Here is a 22,015-nt window from a genome sequence, read left to right on the forward strand (position 1 = left end):
AATAATAGAAAGTGTTTTGTAAACAAAACAAACCACTTCGCAAAACAAGAGAGTTCAGAGATCTCACAGTGAAATCAGAAATCCTAATTATATATGTTTACATTCTAGGACTACTCTTTACCTTAGGCCAGTTAAAGCACATTAAACCATTTAATTATATACAAACATTTTCATAAAAAAAATTAAAACATTGCACACAAGTCAGCTTTTTAACATCACATAACAAGGTTAGTTTTATTTTCAAAACAATTACATTTAAGGGCACAGAACATACAGAATACCAAATTAACAGATGAGTATTTTTGCTTCGCTATACATGCTAAATCCAAAGATTTCCTCAAGAAAGCTAGAGCTTAGCAACTCTAACTTCTCCCGCATATCCTGTTCTGTGAAAGGGAGCATCTCCCAACACCTCCTTTATCTTAGGATTTAAAAAAATATATATATATAAAAAAAATAAAGCTGTACGTTTTAAAGTTGTAAGCATCTTCTGCTTTAAGCGTTTGGGCAGAGATCCTGTGATGGCTCTGCCCACTTCTCTGTAACCTCAGGGGAAATCCTTTTCACTCCTCAGTTACAGGACTCTCATGACTTGCATCAGAAGTCTCATGCTGGCCCTTCGGGGATTAGGGTGGGAAGGGGACCACAGAAGCGGAGAAGTAGAAAATACACAAGCGGTATATTGAAGGCCATTTTAATTTCTTACAATCTCTCACCATTTCCTTTCAGCTATTAGTAAAAGCTAACAGGAAAAATAACAAAAACCAACAAACAAAACTTTGTCAGAGAATAGCATCAAATCATTCATTTAAAAAAAAAATTAAATAAGAACAAACTCCCAGAATGTGCTATTAAGCTCTCAAAAAGCCTGTTTGGTTTTGCTTTTTATTAAATAAAAGGCTTCTAACAAATTTCTGGGAGAAAATTCAAATACCCTAACAGAAAAATAAGTTAAGGGAAATAACAACAAAAAGGTGTCATTCCAAAATAAAAATAATTTTTCCAAGACTGTCATTCTAAGCTCAAGGCAATAAATAAACCAATCGCTGCGAGACAGAAGCACGTGTCCTCCTGGATCTAGCCCTGCATGACTAGTCAGCCCCACCGAGGAGGAGGCCAGGAATCAAAATTTATGGAAGTGGTTGTCCATTATGGGAGACACTCTTGTAGTTTTTACTGCACCAAAAAGTTGGTGTTTAAGCCAAAACGTATTAACCTGGGTTAACACCTCCCATGTAGATCATGATCAGAAAATTAGCAAAGGCATGTTTACGCTATAAAAAAAAAACCCTCAAGAAACTTCTTATACTTAGGTCCACAACACAGGGCAAGGTACTCGCTCACCAATAGACAGTTTGCTTGAAGCCTTATAATTTGTTGTGGGTTTTGGTTTTTTTGTTTTGTGTTTTTTTTTTTTTTCAAATAAAGGCCTTTTATTAAGTGGTTGTACACACACCAAAGAACATTAGCAAGTTCTATGACCTCTAAGACATGAAAACAGAATATGACTGAAGAGGCCGGCATTAGGCAGAGAGTAGCATAGAAACACATTTTTAAACAACTTAAGAGGAAAAGCACTGAAGAAATAATCTGTTTAAAATCTCCTTCACAATAACAGGTCTAAAGATGGGGGGATGCAAAGTATTACTTTATTAAGATCCCGACTGACTGCCAGTTACCACAGAGATTTATGTGGCAACTTGTTAGTTTAGTGAAAGTGAAAATACTTTAACTGGGAGAAGGGATTATCTCATATTCAACAGTCAAAGGCTGCACGGTACATTTGCAAAGGATAATGACTCCCTACCACAATCAAAGGATAATTTCACCATGGACCCGACTGCAGTTATGCTGCACAGGACACAGACATGTTGTGTATTAACTCTTTACAGCATTCTCTTTAAATAGTAGATTATTTGGGGAGGAAGAGAGGAGGAATAGCAAGGTGGAAAAAGCTATTCTAAGCGAATCACTCCTCAGGTGGCAATAAAAGCCATGCCTTCAGCTTCATAACCGCATGAGGCGCCCTGGGAAGCAAGCAAGCACAGATGAAGCAATGGCAGCCAAGCACAAGGGTCCCTGAGCTAACCTGGCTTCACAGGTCAAGTGGCAACACATTTGTTAATATCAAGAGTAAAGAGGACTGGTCTGGAAAATCCAAGTACCAGCCCCTGATAGAAAGAGACATGCCACGTTACTAAGGGACACTGCCTGGTACATCAGTCTCTTTTTCCCTGTGCCAAATTAGGCTTACTAGCCAAGTCCCAGCTTTTTCGAGAAGGTATTTCATGGACTGAGACTTGTCCTTACCCTCTACAAGTTGTCACTTTTCAGCCCACTAAGATGAAATTTTGCCCTAGATTACTTTATTCTGCATAGGAACATAAACCATAAGTGTGTCTTATCACGTTGGTATTAACATCAAGACTCCAGTACAACAACTCTCCTCTTCTACATATGTTGCAACACTGCTCCTACACTTATTACTGTATTTCCAGTTTGAGTAGTCTGCTTTCCAGCAGCAACAACTAAAAGTGGAGAAAGGTGGGACACCTCAGCCTCTGTTTAAAAGTCTCAGAATTAATGGGATTCAATTGACTTAAAAAACAGAACACCCAACAAAAATGTAAGTTAATAATTTAATCTGAAAATATTGCATTGTACATACTACTAAAAGCTATATGGATGGCCTGCAGCTCACAGCACCACTGTACTGGGAAGCAAACTCCCAGCAGCAGTCAAAGGCAAGATTAACAGAACTATTTCACCCATCGGGATTGGTTCCTGTTTATGTGCCAAGGAAACATTTCTGGACCCTTGAATCGATGCTGTTGAACTGTCACAGCATGGTCCCTTGCACCATTTTTGGCCTAGCTAGTTCAAGCTCTTCCAAACAAGCCCTGAGACAAGCCTGGGAGCAAAGACAACTGGAGGAATTATTTTCATGGGAAGCCTGGATATGACCACTCTGTCCTGGAGGGTAAGGGAGTTCAATACCACAAGGGCAGCCACATGCTGTCAGCTGGCCTCTGCACCCCAAAACAGGCCCTGACTTGGATTAGCATAAGGGCAAGAGCACCCAGGATGGTGACACATTCTTTATTACCAAGGGTGAAGCAGACCGAGCTCTACAACCTTTTGGACTGCAGAGCTCCATCAACTTGCTGCACAGACATGTCCTCCACACCTGGCAACCATTCATCACTACCTCGGGCATCCATCCTTCCAGAGGAAGAAACCTCGGCATCTCGAGACAGTCTGTGGTTGCCTGGGAAAAGTTTCACTTCTTTTGGAGAATTGTAAGGACAGACCTCAATTGCCAACACAGATTAGGATGGCACGTTCTCCTTCTCTCCTAACACAGAATCCCTTAGGAGTCATTCCTTAAAAAAAAAAAAAGTCTGACAGGGTGAAAGGTGAAGTGGGAGAAGGTGTAAGGCAAAAGGACTCTGGAAAATAAGGACCACTTCCACCTCTTTCCCCCAATTCTCCTTTCTCTTGTCTTCTCACTTTTTCTCCCCTTACAGACTCAGTACGCAGCACTGGTAGGGCTGCAGAGTATTTTCTTCAAGATGTACACAGCAGAGGTAAAAAGATGTTTTTCAGTGTGCTTACCAAACTGAAGGCATGCAAAATCTCACACTTCTCTTCTTCCCGTGTGGTAGAACCTATGTACAGATTTTTCTCTAGAGAGAGGCTAACCCTAATGTCCTAAATGTTTGGGGACCAAAGCAGCTGAATACATATACTCTTCTATCTCAAAATGCTAAAAGACACGAAGAGTATGGGGTTTTTTTTCCCTTTTCCCCTCTCCTCCCTTGCCAGTTTGTCATCTCCAGGTTGGTTTTTATTATTTTCTTTTTTTTCTTTTTAAATAGAGCAACTTTTCAGTAATGGAATTTACAGTGGATACAATCAAAAAGACAAACATTTTCTCAGAGAAATAAGACAGAAAGCTGCTAACAGCTGTCATGTTTTAAGTGCTACAAGATGTGACAAAATATCATCCTGTTGTTGCCATAAGAGAAATGAAAAACAAAAAAAGAGAAGCAGAGAGCAAAATTTAAAAGTGCTAAGTTGGCCAAGGTAATACAGCTATGTTACAAGGAATGACTACAGAATGATGTGCATCGCAGCCTTACACTTAAAAGAAAGTTACCATGTGTTACCATCACTCTAAGGCCGACTGAGTTCTGTAACTGCCTGACTTCAAATGCAGCCACCTGCCTGCCTTTGGTATATTTATACATGTATACATGGAAAAACAAAGGGTTAGTGCTGCAAATGGGGAAAAAAAAAAAAAAAAAAGGACAAAAAGAGAAAAAAGACGACACCACATGACACATTCTGCCTTCAGCAGAGATAGGACAACATGTCTCAAATGGTCTCTAAATAGGCTAAAGTTGAGTTGATCTTACAATTATAGCGTAAACAATGCCTGGTTGCAGTTATGTTATTTGAAAAGAAAAAAAGAAAAACAATAAAACAACAAACAAAGTCTCCAGAGACCTGTATCAACTTCTGTATGTTTAGCCATACCCTTAAAAGTTCACTATTCACTTACAAAGAGAAATAGACAAACATGAATATTCCAAGTGAACAGACACAGACCAGTCCAGTATTTAGTAATAGTTTAACTTTTGGAGTCTCTTCCAGCATTTGTAAACAAACAGTCTCTTCCTCCATCTCCCGAACAGCTCTCTTGCTCATGGTTTTACTCTTAAAGCCACAGAACCAATCTATGAATTTCAAATGTCTCTCTCTGTCATCCGTCTCTTCCTCGTGCTTTTTCTCCCCCATCAAAGCCGCTTGTCCGTTCGAATAACAATCAACTGGTGTCTCGACTTCAGAGTGACTCACAGAAATCACCGGGTTGCTGTCATCTCTGCAAGTAACCAGAAGATTAATATCCTCTGGCTTAATATTTTTAAGATTTTCTTCCGATTTGCCATTTGGAATGATATGGTTAGTGTTTTCATTGCACTTGAGGATGCTCTTTTCTTGCACTTTGTACAGCTCCCCCTTTGCGGCATTCTCTTTTACATTCCTGTTTTTCACGGCCCAGAAAGTGGTTGTCCGAACCTGCTCCTTGGTAGGTGGAGGCGTGAGGAGGCTCACCACAAAGGTCACAATGCCAGTGATCCAGAACAGAGCTGTCGCAACATACATGTAATGGATGTTTTTGATAAAGCTTGGCCTAGTATCCGGCTGGTTACACTCCGGAGCACGATAGATAAACGCCAGTATCAACCGTATCGCTCCAAGAACAAACCCGGCCATTCCGCCATAGAAAGCACCCTGCTCGTTGCAACGCTTCCAAAAGATACCCATAAGAAACAGAGCAGCCACCGGTGGGGTCAAATAGTCCGCTACCTCTTGAATATAAAGGTACATCTGACCACCTTGCATTTCTACAATTATCGGGACCCAGGCAATGCTTATAACTACCATGAACGCAACAAAGACTCTTCCTACAATCATCAGTTCTCTAGACGTCGCGCTCTTCCGAATGAGTTTGTAGACGTCAAGCGTGAAGATGGTGCTGGCACTGTTGAATATCGAGTCCAAGTCACTCATCAGTGCAGCGATCATCACAGCCATCATCAGTCCCCGCAGACCAACCGGCACCAGTTTCATCACCAAACGTGGGTAGGCAATGTTAGAGCATCCAGCTCTGCTCCCGCAGACTTGGAAACAGTGCTCTGGATTAATGCAGGCGATATCATCTGCAAACAGTATTCGTGAAATCATGCCCGGGACAACTATAATAAACATCGGCAGCAACTTTAAAAAGCCTGCCATCAGAGTGGATCCTTTGGCATGAGCAATGTTTTTTGCAGCTAAAACTCTCTGAACTATGACTTGATCGGCACACCAGTACCAGACAGAAGCTGGGGTCTGTCCCAACAGAAATCCAGGCCAAGGAATATCTTCATCTGTTGGCTCACGCAACATTTTAAGAGCATCAGGCTTTGGGTTGACATTGCAGGAATTGGTATTGGAAATGTTGTAGGTTAACAAGATAGCCGTAATATTTGGTGACGCTAACATGTACTTTCTTTTAACTTCTTCAAACCCACCAATCTCCGTAATACTTATGATCATAAGTGTGAGGGCACCAATAATCATAAGCAGAGCTTGAAGGGTGTCTGTGTAGATGACAGCCACAAGACCTCCAGTCACAGTCAACAGCGCAGTCATTCCAATAAGGAGGATAACCGACAAATAGAGGTTCCAACCTAGCGATTCTTGAATAAAAAGTGCCCCTGAATACAAGTCAACTGAGAGTTTCGTGAAGATATAAAGAATTAGAGACAACGCTGCAAAATATATTTGAATTCTATGCCCTCCAAAACGCTTGGACAAGTATTCAGGCATGGTGTATACTCCCGACCGGATGTAGACTGGGACGAAGACCCATCCCAAAAGCTGCAAAAGCATTAAGGCGTTGAATTCCCATGCACCTACTGCAAATCCACTTGCCGCTCCAGATCCTGCGAGCCCAATGAAATGTTCACTTCCAATATTGCTCACAAATAAAGATGCACCAATAGCTACCCAGGTCATAGAACGCCCTGCCAAAAAGTAGCCGCTTACGGTGCTCCGATTGTACTTCCACATGGCAAAAAAACCTATGCACATTACAAGCACGAAGTACAGTGCCACAATGGCAATGTCTGCTGTTTCCAAAGAAGCCCTCATTTTTGTAAACAAAATGACTTCGCACAGCTGCCGTCCACTTCTCGCCCCCCAGCCAACGTCTTTTAAGCAACACGTGAACCAGTTAACATATATCAACACTGTGGATCAAATTCTTTGTCCCTTGGTTTGCTGTCCTGATGCTGGTGGTTGTGGTACATTTACTTTCTCCGCTTCTCAAATGGAAATTTGGAACTTAGCACGCACTTTTAATCCACATTCCACAAGAGCATCAGCCTTAACTCAGTTGATGTAGGAGAAATTCTTAGTTGCAGCTAAGTTTAGTGAGGCCTACTGTACCAACCCTGCAAGGCAGCAAAGACAAAAGACAAAGATTGAATTAGAGAGGAATTTCACGAAGTAATGAGAAAAAATTTGAAGTCTAGTAAAACAATGACTGTACACCACAGATTTTTTCCCCCTTACATTTCCTGCTGTATTTATGCAATCTATAATACACACAATTAAATATTTGTAGAACTAAGTAGTAATGCCTTTTTTCAAGTCAACTTTAATGTTTACAAGTACCTTAAGGGACACAGCAATTCTGGAGTATTAAAATGGTCCAAATTCCCCAAAACAAGGCAAGGAACAGAAATACATTTTATTTTTCTTTACTTCAGAGTCTACTTCTCAAAACACTAATCAGGCCTTCCTCTTTCAAGCAACCTTATGGAGAGAAAAAAAGAAAAGGCAAAAACAACAAATGACCCCTAAGGAGCATTAACCGGGCTAGTCAGTTCCTGTATTGCTCTAGCACTGCACCCCACCAATCTTGACAGGTCCTGGCATCACATGCATGCACTTCAGACACCAGCTGGCTGCTAAAGCTAAAAATCAAAGTGAAATCACAATGCTGTCAAATAACAACATAAATTTAAGATCAGCTGAAGAATCAAGGTTATTCCTTAGGTTCTAGGCAAATTTGCACCTGTCTGGGTGCAATCACAGGGTAACACTTCACTCCAAAAGCTCTTCATACATATCCCATGTAATCTACGTGAAAAAAAAACTTCCATTCAAGCAAGTGATAAAAGCAAAACTACACCTGACATTCAACTTCAGGGTATTTCTGTCTACCATGTGCCTTTATATACCCACACCCATGTGGTTTCAGGATTTTGGGGCACAGGAGGGAGAAACGGGTGGATTTCGGCAGCACTCACAGTTGCTGGTATGCCAGGAAGCACGGTTCCCTGCACTGTCTGTTTGCATCCAAGCATGGAGAGGACCACTAACATCAGAAGTAGAAGGTTTTGAGGCAGAGCACAACCTGCTGCTCTGTTCCCAAATCCCCAGTCACACCCAATTCTATCAAAGCACGTCAGGAAATGGGTAGTCATCTAGGCAAGCAGGACTGAAGTGCTCAAAGTGGACAGAAGGGGATAATAAAAGACTTGCTGGCAGACAACCAGGCAGGTGGGAAAGGAAAGGGCACTGAAGAGCTGCACATCAGTTCCTACCTCTGCCATAGAGACAGGATGCTCCTAGCTTGTATTTATGCATTGGGAGGTATCATTTACCTGTACCTACCCAAAACCAGTTAAGGTGTTTAAAGAGTGCTGGACATAAGATTCTTCTACTTCCTACAACAAATAGGCACAGCAAGGGAAGAGAAGACCACAGCTAATATCCGCTTTAGTTTAAAGATCAAAACACAAATCTTGAGTACTGAAGATTATTGCAGAAGAGTAAGGAACAGGGTCTGACTCCATTCCTTTTTCCCACCCACCAGTAAAGGTAATGCAGGCACAAACAAACGAAAAATCACTGCATTTTTTTCTTCAACTTCAGGCATTCCCCCTTTGACTTCATTTGCCAAAGTGCTTTGGCACAATGCTAAAGCTCACATTTCCCTAGTTCCACCTAAGATTAATGCAAACACCCAGATAACATATTTTAATATTTGGGTGGTTTCTGTTTAGCATCCCTGTAGCATATTCATTTTGTTAATAAAAAAAAAAGTAAATAAGAACATTACAAGTTCTCAGACCCTAATAAAAACTATAATTAAGGTTGAAAATACACACACTCCCCCCTCTGCTCTACTTTGTGCAGCACTAAAGGCAGCAACGGTACTGATAAAAAGAATGTGCGCTTCTCATTAAGGCAGATGTATTTTAAAAATAGCTAACAGCATACCACAACTTCAGCCTTACAGAGAAATTCAAAATCATGTTATTTGTATGAGCTGGCTGTTTTTCAAGAACAGTTCAGAATCAAAAAGATAATAAGGGTTCCCCACCACCACCACAAACTCGCATGAGACTAGATACTCATTCTGCTGGAGTTATAGCCAATAATGAGACTACGGAGACATGGCACAAAATGGACTGATTACAGTAGTGTGCTAAATTTACCATGCTCAAAAGCCTCAAACCACAGATGTATTTTAAATTCTTCCATAGAAGAATTCACATTTATCCCCACCAGCAGATGGGACAGGAGTTAAATGGTATATTAGTTTAATTCAATAGAAAACTATAAACACTTCAGATTATATGACACCACCAGATACAATGATAATGTACCATTCTTAGTTTTAAGAACTTTTGTGTAACACTTCAATGGTGCTGTGTCTTTTACGTCACTCAGCTAAATTTTAAATGCAATTATTTCATAGTGTTTATATCAAAGCTATAAATATTTTCAGGGAAGGGGAAGAAGAGATTTTACCCAGACACAGTGAACAGAAGAAAAACTACTACACAAAAAATCAGATGGGCAAGCTAAACAAATAGCAATAACCAGTATCTTCCCTCTTCTATTATCCTACTCTGTTACTGAAGACAGAGTTGAACTTTGGTTCACTTCCCACCATCTTCCCTGTAGGTTAATCAATGACCTTGCAAAACTATATACAGTAATTTGCATAAATCACAAATATATTTGTTAAACCTGTGGCTATTTGATACAAGAGATACCCAGCTCCTAATACAACTATTACAAGCATGTTCAACCCCTCTGAGAAGCGTACAAGATGCAGCTGCCCTTGAATTATGACATTTCTCAATTAGGATACTTGCCAAACTATAATGGGCTCATTCTAACCAAAATAATATGTGAAGTTTTGTGAGCATTTTCCACTGGAAGGTAGCGCCAGACCATGTATTTGAAATAAACAGTCTACAGAGACCTCAACCATCAACTTCGCCATCAATGCCTGAACTTTGCAGGGTTCAGCTTGCTTGAGAAGGAAGGTGGAAAGTTTTCAGTAGCCGCTACAAATTTGCTCCACTGTCACTAAATTGCTGTACTAAAGTAGCTTCTTGTACCAGTTTCTTATTAGACCTAATTCTAAAATAACCCTGGAACTCTTTTTTCGTTACAAAAATGAGACTCAGCGCTCTGAACTTTCAGCAAGTTATGACCTCAAGTCTTAAGAAGGACTTTTGAGACGCCTCATCCGAGTTTAATCTCAAGTTATTAGAGCAGCGTACATCGTGGCACTGACAGAAGAAAAAGACAGAAAGACAGTCCTGCTGCCAAGGACTGTGAATTTTTTTCCCTAAGGCTGTTTTCTGGTTGGATCATATCAAAGACACAAAACAATGTGCTTCCCTCTTGTCTGAAGACAGAAGGCTACAGCTTTGGTGAAACAATGCATATGTCTCTCCAATGGGCAGCCTGTCCTTTAAGAAAAAAAAAAGTCTCAAGCAATTCCCTGAAGAGATATTAGACAATGCAAAGCAGATTTAGGGTGGGACTTTTAGGAGAAACTTGTATGATTGTTTTAAAGGAAAAACTTTCTCCACAGTGCTTTTCTAATAAGACTGGTCTTTAAATATGCCAGAATCAAACCGCTCCAGCCCTAAAGCAACTATTTGTTTTCTGCTCAGTCTATTGCTCTTCTCAGCAGAAGGGAAGTTTCTCAGTTGACTCCCCTTTTCTCTTGCAATTAAAGAGTCAGTCCCAACAGCCAATGCTTTAAGGGTTAATTTGAGGATGCAGATGCCTATGTATCACACAGGAGTATCCACTGCTATAATTTGTTAGCAAATTATGTACATACTTAGCTTTGTTGCTAGACTTCAAAGTAGTTTGAAGGTTCTTTCTTAGACGCAATGTTTTCCTCCTCTGCTCCCACCTTCTTCAAGCAGGTGTATGTTAATTCAAATCAGCAGCATTTTGCCTGCTGAACAACTCATTTGCATTATAGAAACATACCCAGATTGCCAGGCTCAACACCAATAGGGAGAATCGTGACAATCTCTCTCCCCGACAAAAAAGAACAGTCTCAAGCCCTAAGCAGGCCTGTACAACATCCAACCTCTCGAGTGTTGGCTGGCCTACTCACGCTGCTACGGACACGCAAGCGAGTTCCTACCTGTCCACTGCTCCACAGTAAGCCCAAGGTTTTCTGAGGTAGCCTATCTCAGAAAAAAAAAAGGAAAAAGCTTTGTTCCATTTATTGCAGCACTCTAGAACACAAAAAAAAGGAACACAAATATTCTTTGTGGAATAACTAACACACATCAACTTATCCTTCTGGAGTACATGCCCTTGAGAAGGCAGGGGCTATCCTTGCCAGCTGTTCCACAGAGCCCTAAACATCCAGGTCTGCTGTTTCAGGACTTTGCCTTGAAAACCAGGAGATGGGCAGAGAAGCCGGGCAGGAATCCCACCTGAGGCAAATAGGGTACGTTGCAAGAAGCAGGAAAGCTCGGAGACAGAAGCTGACCTGTAGCATTCTAATAAATAACTTGAGTTAAGGTCTGGACTGGCATTCTCAACAGCTCAACAGGCTGGAATAGAAGAGTACCACATTTACAAGTTACCTGAACCAGCAGCGACCTGACTAACCTGTTTGCCACACGTGCTCTGCTTCCCCAAAGTGGTACAGCATTGACACTTCTGCTGGCCTTGGAGAACACAGGTGCCGCAGAGGCAACTCTACAAATCATCACTGTCATAAAAAAAACAAACAAACAAAAAAAACAAAACAACAACAATTTGAGGTGCAAGGTTCAAGTCAGTCACTCAAAGGAGTTGTTATAAACACATAATGCCTTTTTTTTTTTTGCCTGGGGTTTCATGAATCGCTCCAGTTCTGGTCTTCATTTTATTGCAGCATCAGAAAAGAAGCTTGCTCCGCAATATACTCTTCTTGATTCTTTTCTACAAGACTTCTGAAGGAGACATAAGAAATAAGTAACCTCACAGCATGCAGTTCAGCAGAAGAAACAGGAAACTATGCTGCATTTGCCAGTCAGAAATGTAATGCTACTGTGATTATTACAGAAGTAGTAACTGGAGTACCCTAAGGCCAACAGAAGCTGAAGGGCACTGCAACTGACAGCATTAGAGTAGTAGATCAATTTAGTTGGTTTTAAACATTCTTCCCCACATCCCAAGTGTATATACTTATTTAGGTCTCCCACCAAGGCACAAACTAAGGGGGAAGGAAAAAAAAGGGGGGGGAGAGGAGCAAAAGAGGTTGCAGCTTTATTGTAGTGCTCATTTGGCACTGCGTAAACACAAGTACAGTACTATTGAATTGCAAAGCCAGAGGAAGGTGGCTTGTTTTCTGGAACCTGCACCACTGTCAGTGCCTCAGCAAGTCAATTCACACCACTGCCTGGCCTGTGGCATTCACATTTGGATGGTTTCTTTCCTCATGAGTCAGTCCCCAGCAGTCTGTCAGGAATAGTGAATTATTTGCTTCTTTTTTTGAAAACTCCAAATACATAAGAGGAGGAAGAAGAAGACAGAAGGAGGCAGAAAGTTCTTTTATTTGTTAAAACAGAGATACCAGAAAGAAGGACTGTCTTCTCTATGCCTGGCTAGACATACTTTATTGATCTTACTCAGGCCTTGAGAAAGACTAGTCCACCGGCTTAAGTTGAGTATTAGTTTAAAGAAAATGTGTATGTAGTAATTTCTTTTCCCCTTATCAGTCCAAAGAATTGGCTTATGTATACATGGATGACAGATATTATCTGGGCTCTCCAAAGGGAGCAGAAAGCACAGCTGCTGCTCAGCACCTCTGAGGAACCAGGCCACTCTTCCCTTGCAAACAAAGAAAATCATTCATGCCCCTGCTGTAATTCAAGCAGATAACTACCAGAGGCTCAAATGACCAAAGGCAGGTTGTCACGACAGGCAGCTCCATCCCTCAGCAAGGAAACCGTGCTTTTCTTTGCAACTGCAGACAGGTGACATTACTCCATCTACAGAGGAACTGGAAGCAGAAGAGGAAGGAGGGTACTAAGGAGGCACCAGCAACTAAGTAAAGAGCACAACAGGGCAAAGAAGGATAGCAAGCCATTTTAATGGAGGTAGGACAGGGTTTCTCCTCCAGGAGATGGCAAAAAATAGAAGATTCTGGCATCAAGCAGAATTCTCCTTGCCAGGTAAGTGTGTCAACACATCAGCTGACACACTAAGTTGGAAGCTGCAGAGGGACACTGAGCCTCAAGACTCAAATTGCTTCTTGTCACAACCTAAAGTTCAGAAGCACAAACATTTTTACTGCCACTGGCAAGTACTATTTACCTAAATTAGTTTGATGAAGTACTTAGTCACTAAGAACAGCAGTAAGAGAATGGGTTAAAAAAAAAAAAAGCATCAACATGTACATAATTGATTTCTGTAGAGGATTTGGGACCACACAATCAAGTTTTCTGGAACACACCATCAGATAAGTGCTGTAAAATCTCTACCACTACTGAAGATGACACTTTTCTTTAGCTACAAGGTACAAAGCTGTGATCCAGTTGGTGGTTATCACCATTCATCAGTAACTGATGTAACCGTCATACTGCTAGCCTAGAAAAATATGCTGGTTCACCCCATTTGAAGAGGATCTTGGCTAGGAGAGCATAGATTTCAGAAGTTACTTGGGGAATGAGAAAGGATCAGTGTGTCAGTCATCATGCAACAGGGCAAAATACTAGGAAGGGAAAAAACCCTCACTACAACAGATTCATTAAGCTTATTTAGAACTTCAAGTTCCCATCACATTTATGGCTGCCCACAGTCTTTCCAGTAACATAAAGCATCACAAGTTTTACTGAAAGGGGAGATAGTCTCCAGGGCACACAAACCTAGAATTTAAGTTTGAGGACCTCCTAGCTTCCCAGTCTGCCAGATGCTCTTGTGAGATTTCTGATCCTTTTTAGGGAAAGAAGTCTTAAAGACATCATTGTTATAAACAGCTAGTGCTATTCTACATCAAGCTTTGTGATTACCTGTATTAAATGCTACCAGACATCAACTTTTTCTTTTAATAGCCTCGAACACATCAGTTCCACTGAACACATTCCCTTCTTGTATCCATGCTCTGTACGCACCTTTAACTCCTATTCCTTGGATGTTTGCACAACTGAAGCACAAAGACTGGCTTGCAAGTGGACAAAACAGTAAAAATATGTGAGAAATAGCAGAAAAATAGTTCCTATGTAGTTCTTCACATTCATATTTACAAAGATCATGACCCTTCCTTTACACCATCTTCTTTCCCTCCCTTCATCCCACCAGGAGAAATGCATTTCTGCAGTATCTCATTTCAAGCACCAGTGACCCTATAGTACAGGCCCTTCACTTGCCTTATTTTCCATATTTTTACTTCCCATCTTTCTGTCACACTTCTACGTAACTAGTTAAATTTTGCCCATCTGTCCTCCTTTTTACCTTCTTATCAACCCTTCTGCAAAACGCACACCAGAGATATTCCTGCTGGTCCACTGGGCAGGCAGCTTTGACAAGGAACAACCTGGTGCCTGGTGGTTCCTGCTGCCCCTCAGATAAGCAGCATGGAAGCTGGTATATGCCGCTCTATCAAGCAACTGCTTCTGCATAAGCAACTCCTATAAAACCACAGACTTGTAGCAGAGAGGGTCTGGGCAGCCGTGGCTCAAAGAATTAGCAGCCTGCTCTGGCTGGAGTCTTCCAAAAAACAACATAAGTTACTTCATCAATAATCAACAACCACCAAAACAATTTTGGGGTGGAAACTGCCAGTGTTACAGCTCTGGAACAAGTCAATTGAAGAAATCAGCTTCAGAAAGAACATGCGAAGAAAACAAGAATTTCCATCATTACAATTTGCGGTTTGTATGTATTAGAAGAATATGCAAAGAAAGCAAGAACTTCCATCATTACAAATTATGGTATGATGTATTAGAAAACAACAAATATATACACACATTCATACTTTAATTAATTTAACAGCTTATTCTAAGCGATATAACAGACATCTTTAAAAGAGTCAGTCACTTTTGAGGGTTTTTGCAACAACAGAGAACAATAACACTATTTTATCACAACAGGTCCTCCTTTCTTTTTCAACAGTTAAAGGACAATCTGCTCTCATGCGGATGTTTACAAGCATCTCTCTGTACATATACATGATGCATCCACATGTATATATACACACAGCAAACAAACAAGGAGAGATACACAGCAAGGACAGAAGAGCACATTACTAAGTAGGTAAAGGGTGCAAAGAGGAGAAGTTGTATTTTAAAAGTTAAGCCACAATTCTTGCCCGCTGAAGAGGAGCTAGCCAAATCTCACTGAAGTCTGTCAGACCCAGCATGGACACCAGAGCCTGCCCACAATCCTATGGCTCTATAGCTGAGGGATCCAGAGTAGCCGAGTTAACCAGTTCACCCCATTACATACGCTCACTCAAGCACATCACTCAATACGCTGCAGAAGCCTGTACAAACCAAGAGGCTTTTGAGCCCCTTATTCCAGCCATCAACTTAGTAGTCACTTTGGACAACTTTGCCAAGTTCACCTAGCTAACTGCTATAAAAAGGCTTAAACTGTTTCGTAAAAAATAATATTCTCTACCTCCCACCTTACCCAAGCCAGACACATATCCCACACTTAGTGGAAGCATAGAAGAGGACCACTCTCAAGTCTTAAGACTGAAAAGTGGCAAACATTAGCCAAGAAGGTATCATTCTCAAATGCTATCTGTATCATACATTTCAAAATGCAGTTATTCTTACAGAAATGCTTAAGGCCGAAAACAAAAAGCAGACTCCTACAGGACAGTCAATGTCAGATCCTCTGGTTTTCCAATCTTGTCTTCTAGTTCTAACTCTCTGGTCTTCTTTCCAGCACTATCCTAACACAAAAGTCCTTACCCTGCTGGCATTATAGTGTGAAGTGGAGCCTGTTTCAGCCTGAGAAAGTCAAAGGAAACAGAGGAAAACTTTTGTGTAATTTTAACCTGCTAAGGTGAGAGGGGAGGACAGGGAAGATGTACAATTCAACTGTAAGAACAGGTAGCTTCACCAGAAAGAAAACAAAACCAGTATCTGCCTGCTTATTGCCCTCTGCATTCTCCCCTCCTTCTTCCTAGCAACTAAGATACCAAAAGCCCAATTGCTGCAGCTGCCTACACAGCAATCAAGTGTAATAGTCAAAATGTCAAGCAACACTACTGCCCATTACTTTGGCTTTCCTAAAATAGCTCACAATCTCCACAGCAGGTGGGGAATTTTTGAAATGCAGCAACCCACTCCAAAGGCAACAAACAGATGCTGAAGATAAGATATATTGTGTGAACATGCGAGTCAAACTGAGAGCCCAAATTCAATGTTGTATTAAGAGGTGAGTGGATGAATCTCCTAGTCCAGGTATTTGCTGAAGCAAGGTAACAAGGTGTTAGACTATATCACATATTATGTATTTGTCCCTGTTACACGCGAAGTGAGAGAAGAGCACACCACTAAAAATACTGACAAACTTCCTTATTTTTTAGTGAAATACTCCAATATAAAGTATTTTCAGACTGTCCATTCACTCCAGTTCCAGTTACGAAGTTGTTTTGCTGAAGACGGATGTCCCAGCTCACAAGAGTCGAGCAGCAGCAAGAACAGCATGGGAACACCAACCACCTCCTCTGTCTGTCTGTCCTAGGTCCCCTAGGCTGCCAGTTTTCCTTGGAGGGTGTCTCGCATTGCCGCCCTGTGGTCAGTCTGCAAAACAGCATCAGAGCAACAGGAAGCCATTTCCAGCTCTTCCTTCCCCTTCCCCACCGCCCCCCCCAACTTCCTTCCCCGGGCTCTCAAGGGAGTTTTGGCAGGACCAGGAGGGTAGGAAGAGGAAGCCTCCCTGAAGAGCTCTCCTTTCTCCAGCGAGCAACAGCTCCTGCTAATTCACTAGCGGGTCACTACCCCTTCCTGCCGAAGGTCCTGCTCTGCCACAATCCCGCTGCTGAAAGCCGAAGATGAGTCCCCTGGGAGAAAGTTAGAAATAATTAGAAATTCATCTTTTGCTATAAATAGTAAGTTTAGAGCACAAACAGCTGTGTCTTCATTTTGCACCTCTACCTTCACCACAACTGTAGGCTTTGACTCAAGGCTCTTGAGGGTCGGCAACGTATTGTTTATACACTTCTGTATGGTACTGATAACAGGTCTGCCATCAAACTCCCTGTGCTATTTGTCATTTGCACATTGGAGTGCAGAAAGCCACATACAGGGACAAAATTCATTATTTCCACCTGAAGTTCCAGTCATTTCACTGGCCTCACACCTTTCTTTCCCCAAAGCATCTTCTTCATATACTGACACACAGAGTAACACAATCCAAGTCCCTCACTGCAGCTACTTTTCAAATACAGTGGTACTGCAGAGAAGTACAGGGGGTTTATCATTTTGGGGGTGCTTTTATTGTTTTCCTGTGAGTCACTAACTATGGTCTTGGGTGATCAAGGCATCTGTCCACAAGCAATTTACAAATATAGTATTTCTAGTGCAAGTCAATTACCTGATCATACCCTACCTACAAAACAGGACAGAAAATGGCTGCTCAGCTTTGACTTCAGAATAAAGTCACAAGCTTTTGTGAAAAGTGCATACAGACAACCGGTGACAATGCTAGAGAATAAAAGTTTTCCCCTTTTTACACCCCTCTAAGCTCTTGGGTGTAGCATTTTTATACACAAAAGGAAAGCTGAAGAGGCTCTAAGGAGGTGTGCCAAGAATCAAAGGGACATGGGAGCACTAGGTGGGACTGAGGGGTCATGCTCTCCCTACAATCACATCCAGGCCAGCGGGGTAGGGAGGGGACCAGCTGCACAACAGACTTCATGGTTCACAACAGAAGCCACATGCAAGAAATTAATGAGGAGGAATCCCCAACTTGAACACAAGCAGTGCCAGGGAGCAACAGAGTTTAAAGCAACAAAAATGAATTTGAGGTATTTATTCAGCCCAGATCTACAAAAATGCCAAGGTAACTATTAAAAACAATTGTGGGTGAGGGAAACACCACAGAATCACAAAGTTTGCCTCTGCAGAGAGCTGTGAAAGTCTACTAGATCATAGCTCTGAGAAGGTTTGTGCTTAAGCTGACAGGGAGCTCACAGGAGTTAACATCAGCCCTAAAGCACAAGGAAGCCAGGCAGCAGGGGCTTACTTTTTTTTCTTCTTTTTTTGCAAGGCAGGGGAGCTGTCAGAGATGAGGAAGGATGCCACGGACACCAAGAGAAGAGTCAGCACTTGCTCAAGCCTCAGACTAAAAGTAGGCACCGCAGCACACAGCCACCACACAGAGGAACTGACATGGCAAGACGGTGAACACCTGCCCAAGGTAGCTCCGCAGGATACACTAACGTTAAGAAGTAATGTAATTTATTTCAGACTAGATATGATCTCTCCAGCTTCTACAGGAAGGAGTTTAGTCACTCCATAATTTCAGGCTGTTTTATTAGCCCCATATGCAGGTTTTCATGTTTTGAATAATTTAAATTAGCATTATGGTTGAGATTATGCACTGCTATAGAGGTCATTAGAGCAACCCCTTTGCCAGGATTCAGTAGCATCATGTAAGCATATAACCACTACAATTTTTTATTTTTTTTTTTAATTCAAGTGTTCTCATTATACAAGAAAGGCAGAAGTAGCAAGATACTGGAACACAAAAAAACACCTAGATCTGGTGTATTGTCAACAGCAACAGAAACAAAAAAACCCACCACACTAACAACACAGCATCTAGAGGTGGACTCTCTAAATTTTAGAGTTACAACAAGGTTAGAAACAGCAGTACACCTGAACCAAAACGTGTTTTAACATAATCATAAAGCTGAAAACACCTTAAGATACATCTATCAGTAAAGAATATACTAAAGACTCAAACTTCAAAGAGGAAAAGGTTGCATCGATGCTCATTAGAAGCATCTTACAACTAAAAGCTTATCCCTGCGTCTCTGTGCTCAAATCCTCTGAATCAAAGTCCCGTCCACCAGAACAGCACTCCATGGCACCTTTTCAGAGTAGTCAGTGTATTTGTATCTCAGTATTAAGTCAGATTTGCTATGTTTTCTCTCCTGCTCTGCATTTATAGTGCCTGCACAGCATAATGCATCTCCCACATTAACAGCAGGTATACAAAAAGCACCTTACCATCTCCTTACTTACAGTTTATACACAGGTCGGGGGACAGAGGGGAATTTAAAAAAAAAAAAAAAAACAACCAAACAAAAAACATAACCACACATGTTGACAACCCAAGTCCACCAGAAGCAGCTGTGTTTTGTCAGCATGAATACTGCTCTGTGAGGTGCTGCAGCAGTCACCAAATTTTTTTCCCAGTTGCTCTATTTCTCCACTAGAGGACTCACCTGAGAAGTCTACTACAGCTTCTGCAGTTCAGCCAAGTTAAAAAAAATAAAAAAAGCCAACCCTGACATGTGGATGCTACATGTAAAATGAATGGAAATGTACTAGTATATGTAGCACATGTAATACATGAAGACATGCTCCCATAACTACAAAAGAAACACAGCAATGCTATCTAGCTTCCAGCTATTCTATGACAAATATACATGTTCATTTAAATGAAGGTTAAAATACAACAGCAAGTGTGTCCACACTGGGTCAGATCATAAAGGTTACAGCCTAGCCGAAGTGCCGCTACATTCCAACACCAGCACTGCATATTAAGCTGGAAAGTAGCAGATAAACAAAGGCTATAGAAGGTACTAGAGAAGAGCCAGGATCAGCTATTATTTTCCAAATAAAGGGTCCCATCTATGCAGAGACGTTTCTATTTTATTATTATTTTTAGGCACAAGTACACGCACCACCACCACCGCCCCCCCCCCCCCGCACTGATTCAGCTCTTCTAAAACAGAAAGAGCATCATATAACCTCATGCTCTCGCATCACGGCTTATCATCACACCACCAAAGACAGCGGCAACGGCTAGTAACCCTTCTTGTGGGCAATACGGCCAGCTGTATCAGCAAAGCTCAACTGGTGTTAGCAACGGCAAGGGGAAAAAAAAAAAAAATGACATTCTTAAGACTTCCCTGGTAGAGAAGCGGGCTGGAGAAGCAGGGAGCTTGCAGCCCACCGAGGGGAAGCTTGCCAGAGCAAGTCCTTGCTTTCCCCCGCCAAAGCTCACTGCAAGGCCTCCCAGAGGCAAGGAGACCTGGTGTGGGGCTGCTGAGACCTCGCAAGGTGCCCAGCAAAGACATCACAGGTTCTGGGAAGGAGGGGGGTGGTGAGGGGTAAAGCAGACGGCAATGGAAAGCACTGGTGCTGCAGAGGAAAGGGGGCGACGTGCTGGCACCAACGTATAGGGGCAAGGGAAGGGCTAAGTTCACTTGCACCAGGCAGGGCTGAGGGGGGAGGGTAAGAGAAGGAGAAATTGATCTATTTCGCTAACTGTGGCATCTGCTTACCTGCGGACCAAAGGAGAGGGGGGAGAGAAGGGGACTGCGGCTCTAGGGGAGCAGCTAAGCAAACTCTCTAAAGGTGCAGGGGGAAAGAATGAAAAAAAAAAAAAAAAAAAAGAGGAAGGGGAGAGAAGGAAGAGAAAGACAGCCAGGAGCATGAAGCACGCTGCGCAACTCCGCTTCAGAGCGCGGAGGGGAGGGCGGGAAGGGCAGGGCTGGCCCCGGGGACAGGGGTCGGACGGGCCGCCCCCAGCCCCGCCGGGACGTGCAGCAGCGGTGAGAGGAGGCACAGAGGTGACGCTGGGGGTCTGTCAAGTCCCACCTGGCTCCCTCCCTCCCGTTTCCCCTCCCTCACTCACCCTCTGCATGGCTTTCAGGATCAAAGCCAGTTCATAGCGGGGCATCTTAGAGCTGACTGTGGCGGGAGGAGTGGGGATACGGCAGGGCAGGAGGTGGGGAGGAGGGGGCGGCGGCGATGCCGGAGATGGGGGCGACCGGAGGAGGAAGGCGCGTCCCCGGCAGTGCTGGCGGCGGCTCCTGCCCGCGCGGCTCCCAGGCTGCACAGACACCCGGGCGGGCGGGCGGGCTGCGCGGCTTAAAGGGCGCCGGCAGCTGCGCAGGCTCCGCCGCGCCGCCCCCTGCCCGCGCCAAGCGCCGCCTCCGCCGCGCACACGCCCGCCCGCCGGGGGGCCGCGGCCGCCCGCGGGCTGCCCCGGTCCGGGAGGGGGGAAGACAGGGGGTGGGACGGGGACACCCGCCGCCGGGGAGCGGGCCCGAGCCGGGCGGGCTGAGCCGCGGCGTGGCCACCGCCTCCCCCCGGGGCGGCTCGGGGCCTGTGCCCGCCTTCCTCTTTCCCGCCGCGGCGGCGGCTGCGGCTGCTGCAGGGAGTGGAAATTTCCACTGTGTCCGCCTCCTCGCTGCCCGCCTCCGTGCACACACACACACTCGAGACCGCACATGGCGGGGTTGGGGGGGAAGGACAGTGCTGGCCGCATGGGGGGCCTCTGCGCCTGGCTGCCGGCGCCCACGGCCGCGGGGCCGTTGTCCCCACGCAGCGTGCGGCACGGCAGGGGCAGAAGTGCCCGTGTGCCGGAGGGCGAGGCGGGGGTCCTGGATGTGGGGTGGGGCTGCACACGTTTTGGGCACCCCATGCTCTTCCAGAACCTCGGGGCACCTCAGAGCCCATCACCCACCGAGGCAAGTGCAGGTGGCTGTGACCCACCGCAAGCCACCGAGGGGTTGATGAGATGGAGGTAAAACAGCGCAGCTGGAAGATGGCTGGCCTTAGTGTCTGGGTGCTCCTGGCCAGGGAGCTTCTGGGCAAACATTTCCCAGTTGGTGATGCTCGGTGCGTGCCCTTGGCCTTGTACTCTCAGGCAGCCATCAAGGTCAGTGACACAGATACCTTCTGTCAGCAGCACATCCGACACTGGTGTCCAGCCGTGGCTGTGCTGGAAGCCTACAGCCACCTGCATCCGCCAAGGCAGGGCATTTGGAGAGCATGGGGGTACATCAGCCTTGTTTCAACAGTATTTCTTTCCTCCCCAGCACAGATGCATCCCTTCAGGGGTACCCCCTTCCCTCACAGGTGTACCCTAGAACACCCAACACACAGGCTTGCTTTAAGGAGAACACGCTCACACTGAGTTTCTGCCCATGGTTTTGAAGCCC

The 22,015-nt window shown here is 43.7% G+C and overlaps 2 protein-coding genes across 2 annotated transcripts in view; both read right to left on the minus strand.

The window, feature by feature from the left end:
• MRPS6 (mitochondrial ribosomal protein S6) overlaps window positions 1–20,838 on the minus strand; it is a 47,777-nt gene extending 26,939 nt beyond the window's left edge. The window contains exon 1 of the mRNA XM_082055260.1: window positions 20,704–20,838. Coding sequence (XP_081911386.1) covers window positions 20,704–20,748 — 45 coding nt within the window. The 5' untranslated portion in view covers window positions 20,749–20,838. The remainder of the gene's footprint in view (window positions 1–20,703) is intronic.
• On the minus strand, window positions 1,374–20,837 carry SLC5A3 (solute carrier family 5 member 3). Its single transcript, XM_082055131.1, has 2 exons — window positions 20,704–20,837; window positions 1,374–7,004 (listed from the first exon to the last, which is right to left on the minus strand). Exon 2 carries the CDS (start codon window positions 6,700–6,702, stop codon window positions 4,561–4,563), a length of 2,142 nt encoding a protein of 713 aa, XP_081911257.1. The 5' UTR covers window positions 6,703–7,004; window positions 20,704–20,837; the 3' UTR covers window positions 1,374–4,560.
• Window positions 20,839–22,015: the final 1,177 nt, after the last annotated feature.

This window comes from Streptopelia decaocto (genome assembly GCF_964273445.1).
Source record: "Streptopelia decaocto genome assembly, chromosome: 1".
Taxonomy (NCBI): domain Eukaryota; kingdom Metazoa; phylum Chordata; class Aves; order Columbiformes; family Columbidae; genus Streptopelia; species Streptopelia decaocto.

Excerpts from the sequence above, each read along its gene's own strand:
- SLC5A3 (XM_082055131.1), bottom strand. The coding sequence starts at position 6,702 with ATGAGGGCTTCTTTGGAAACAGCAGACATTGCCATTGTGGCACTGTAC.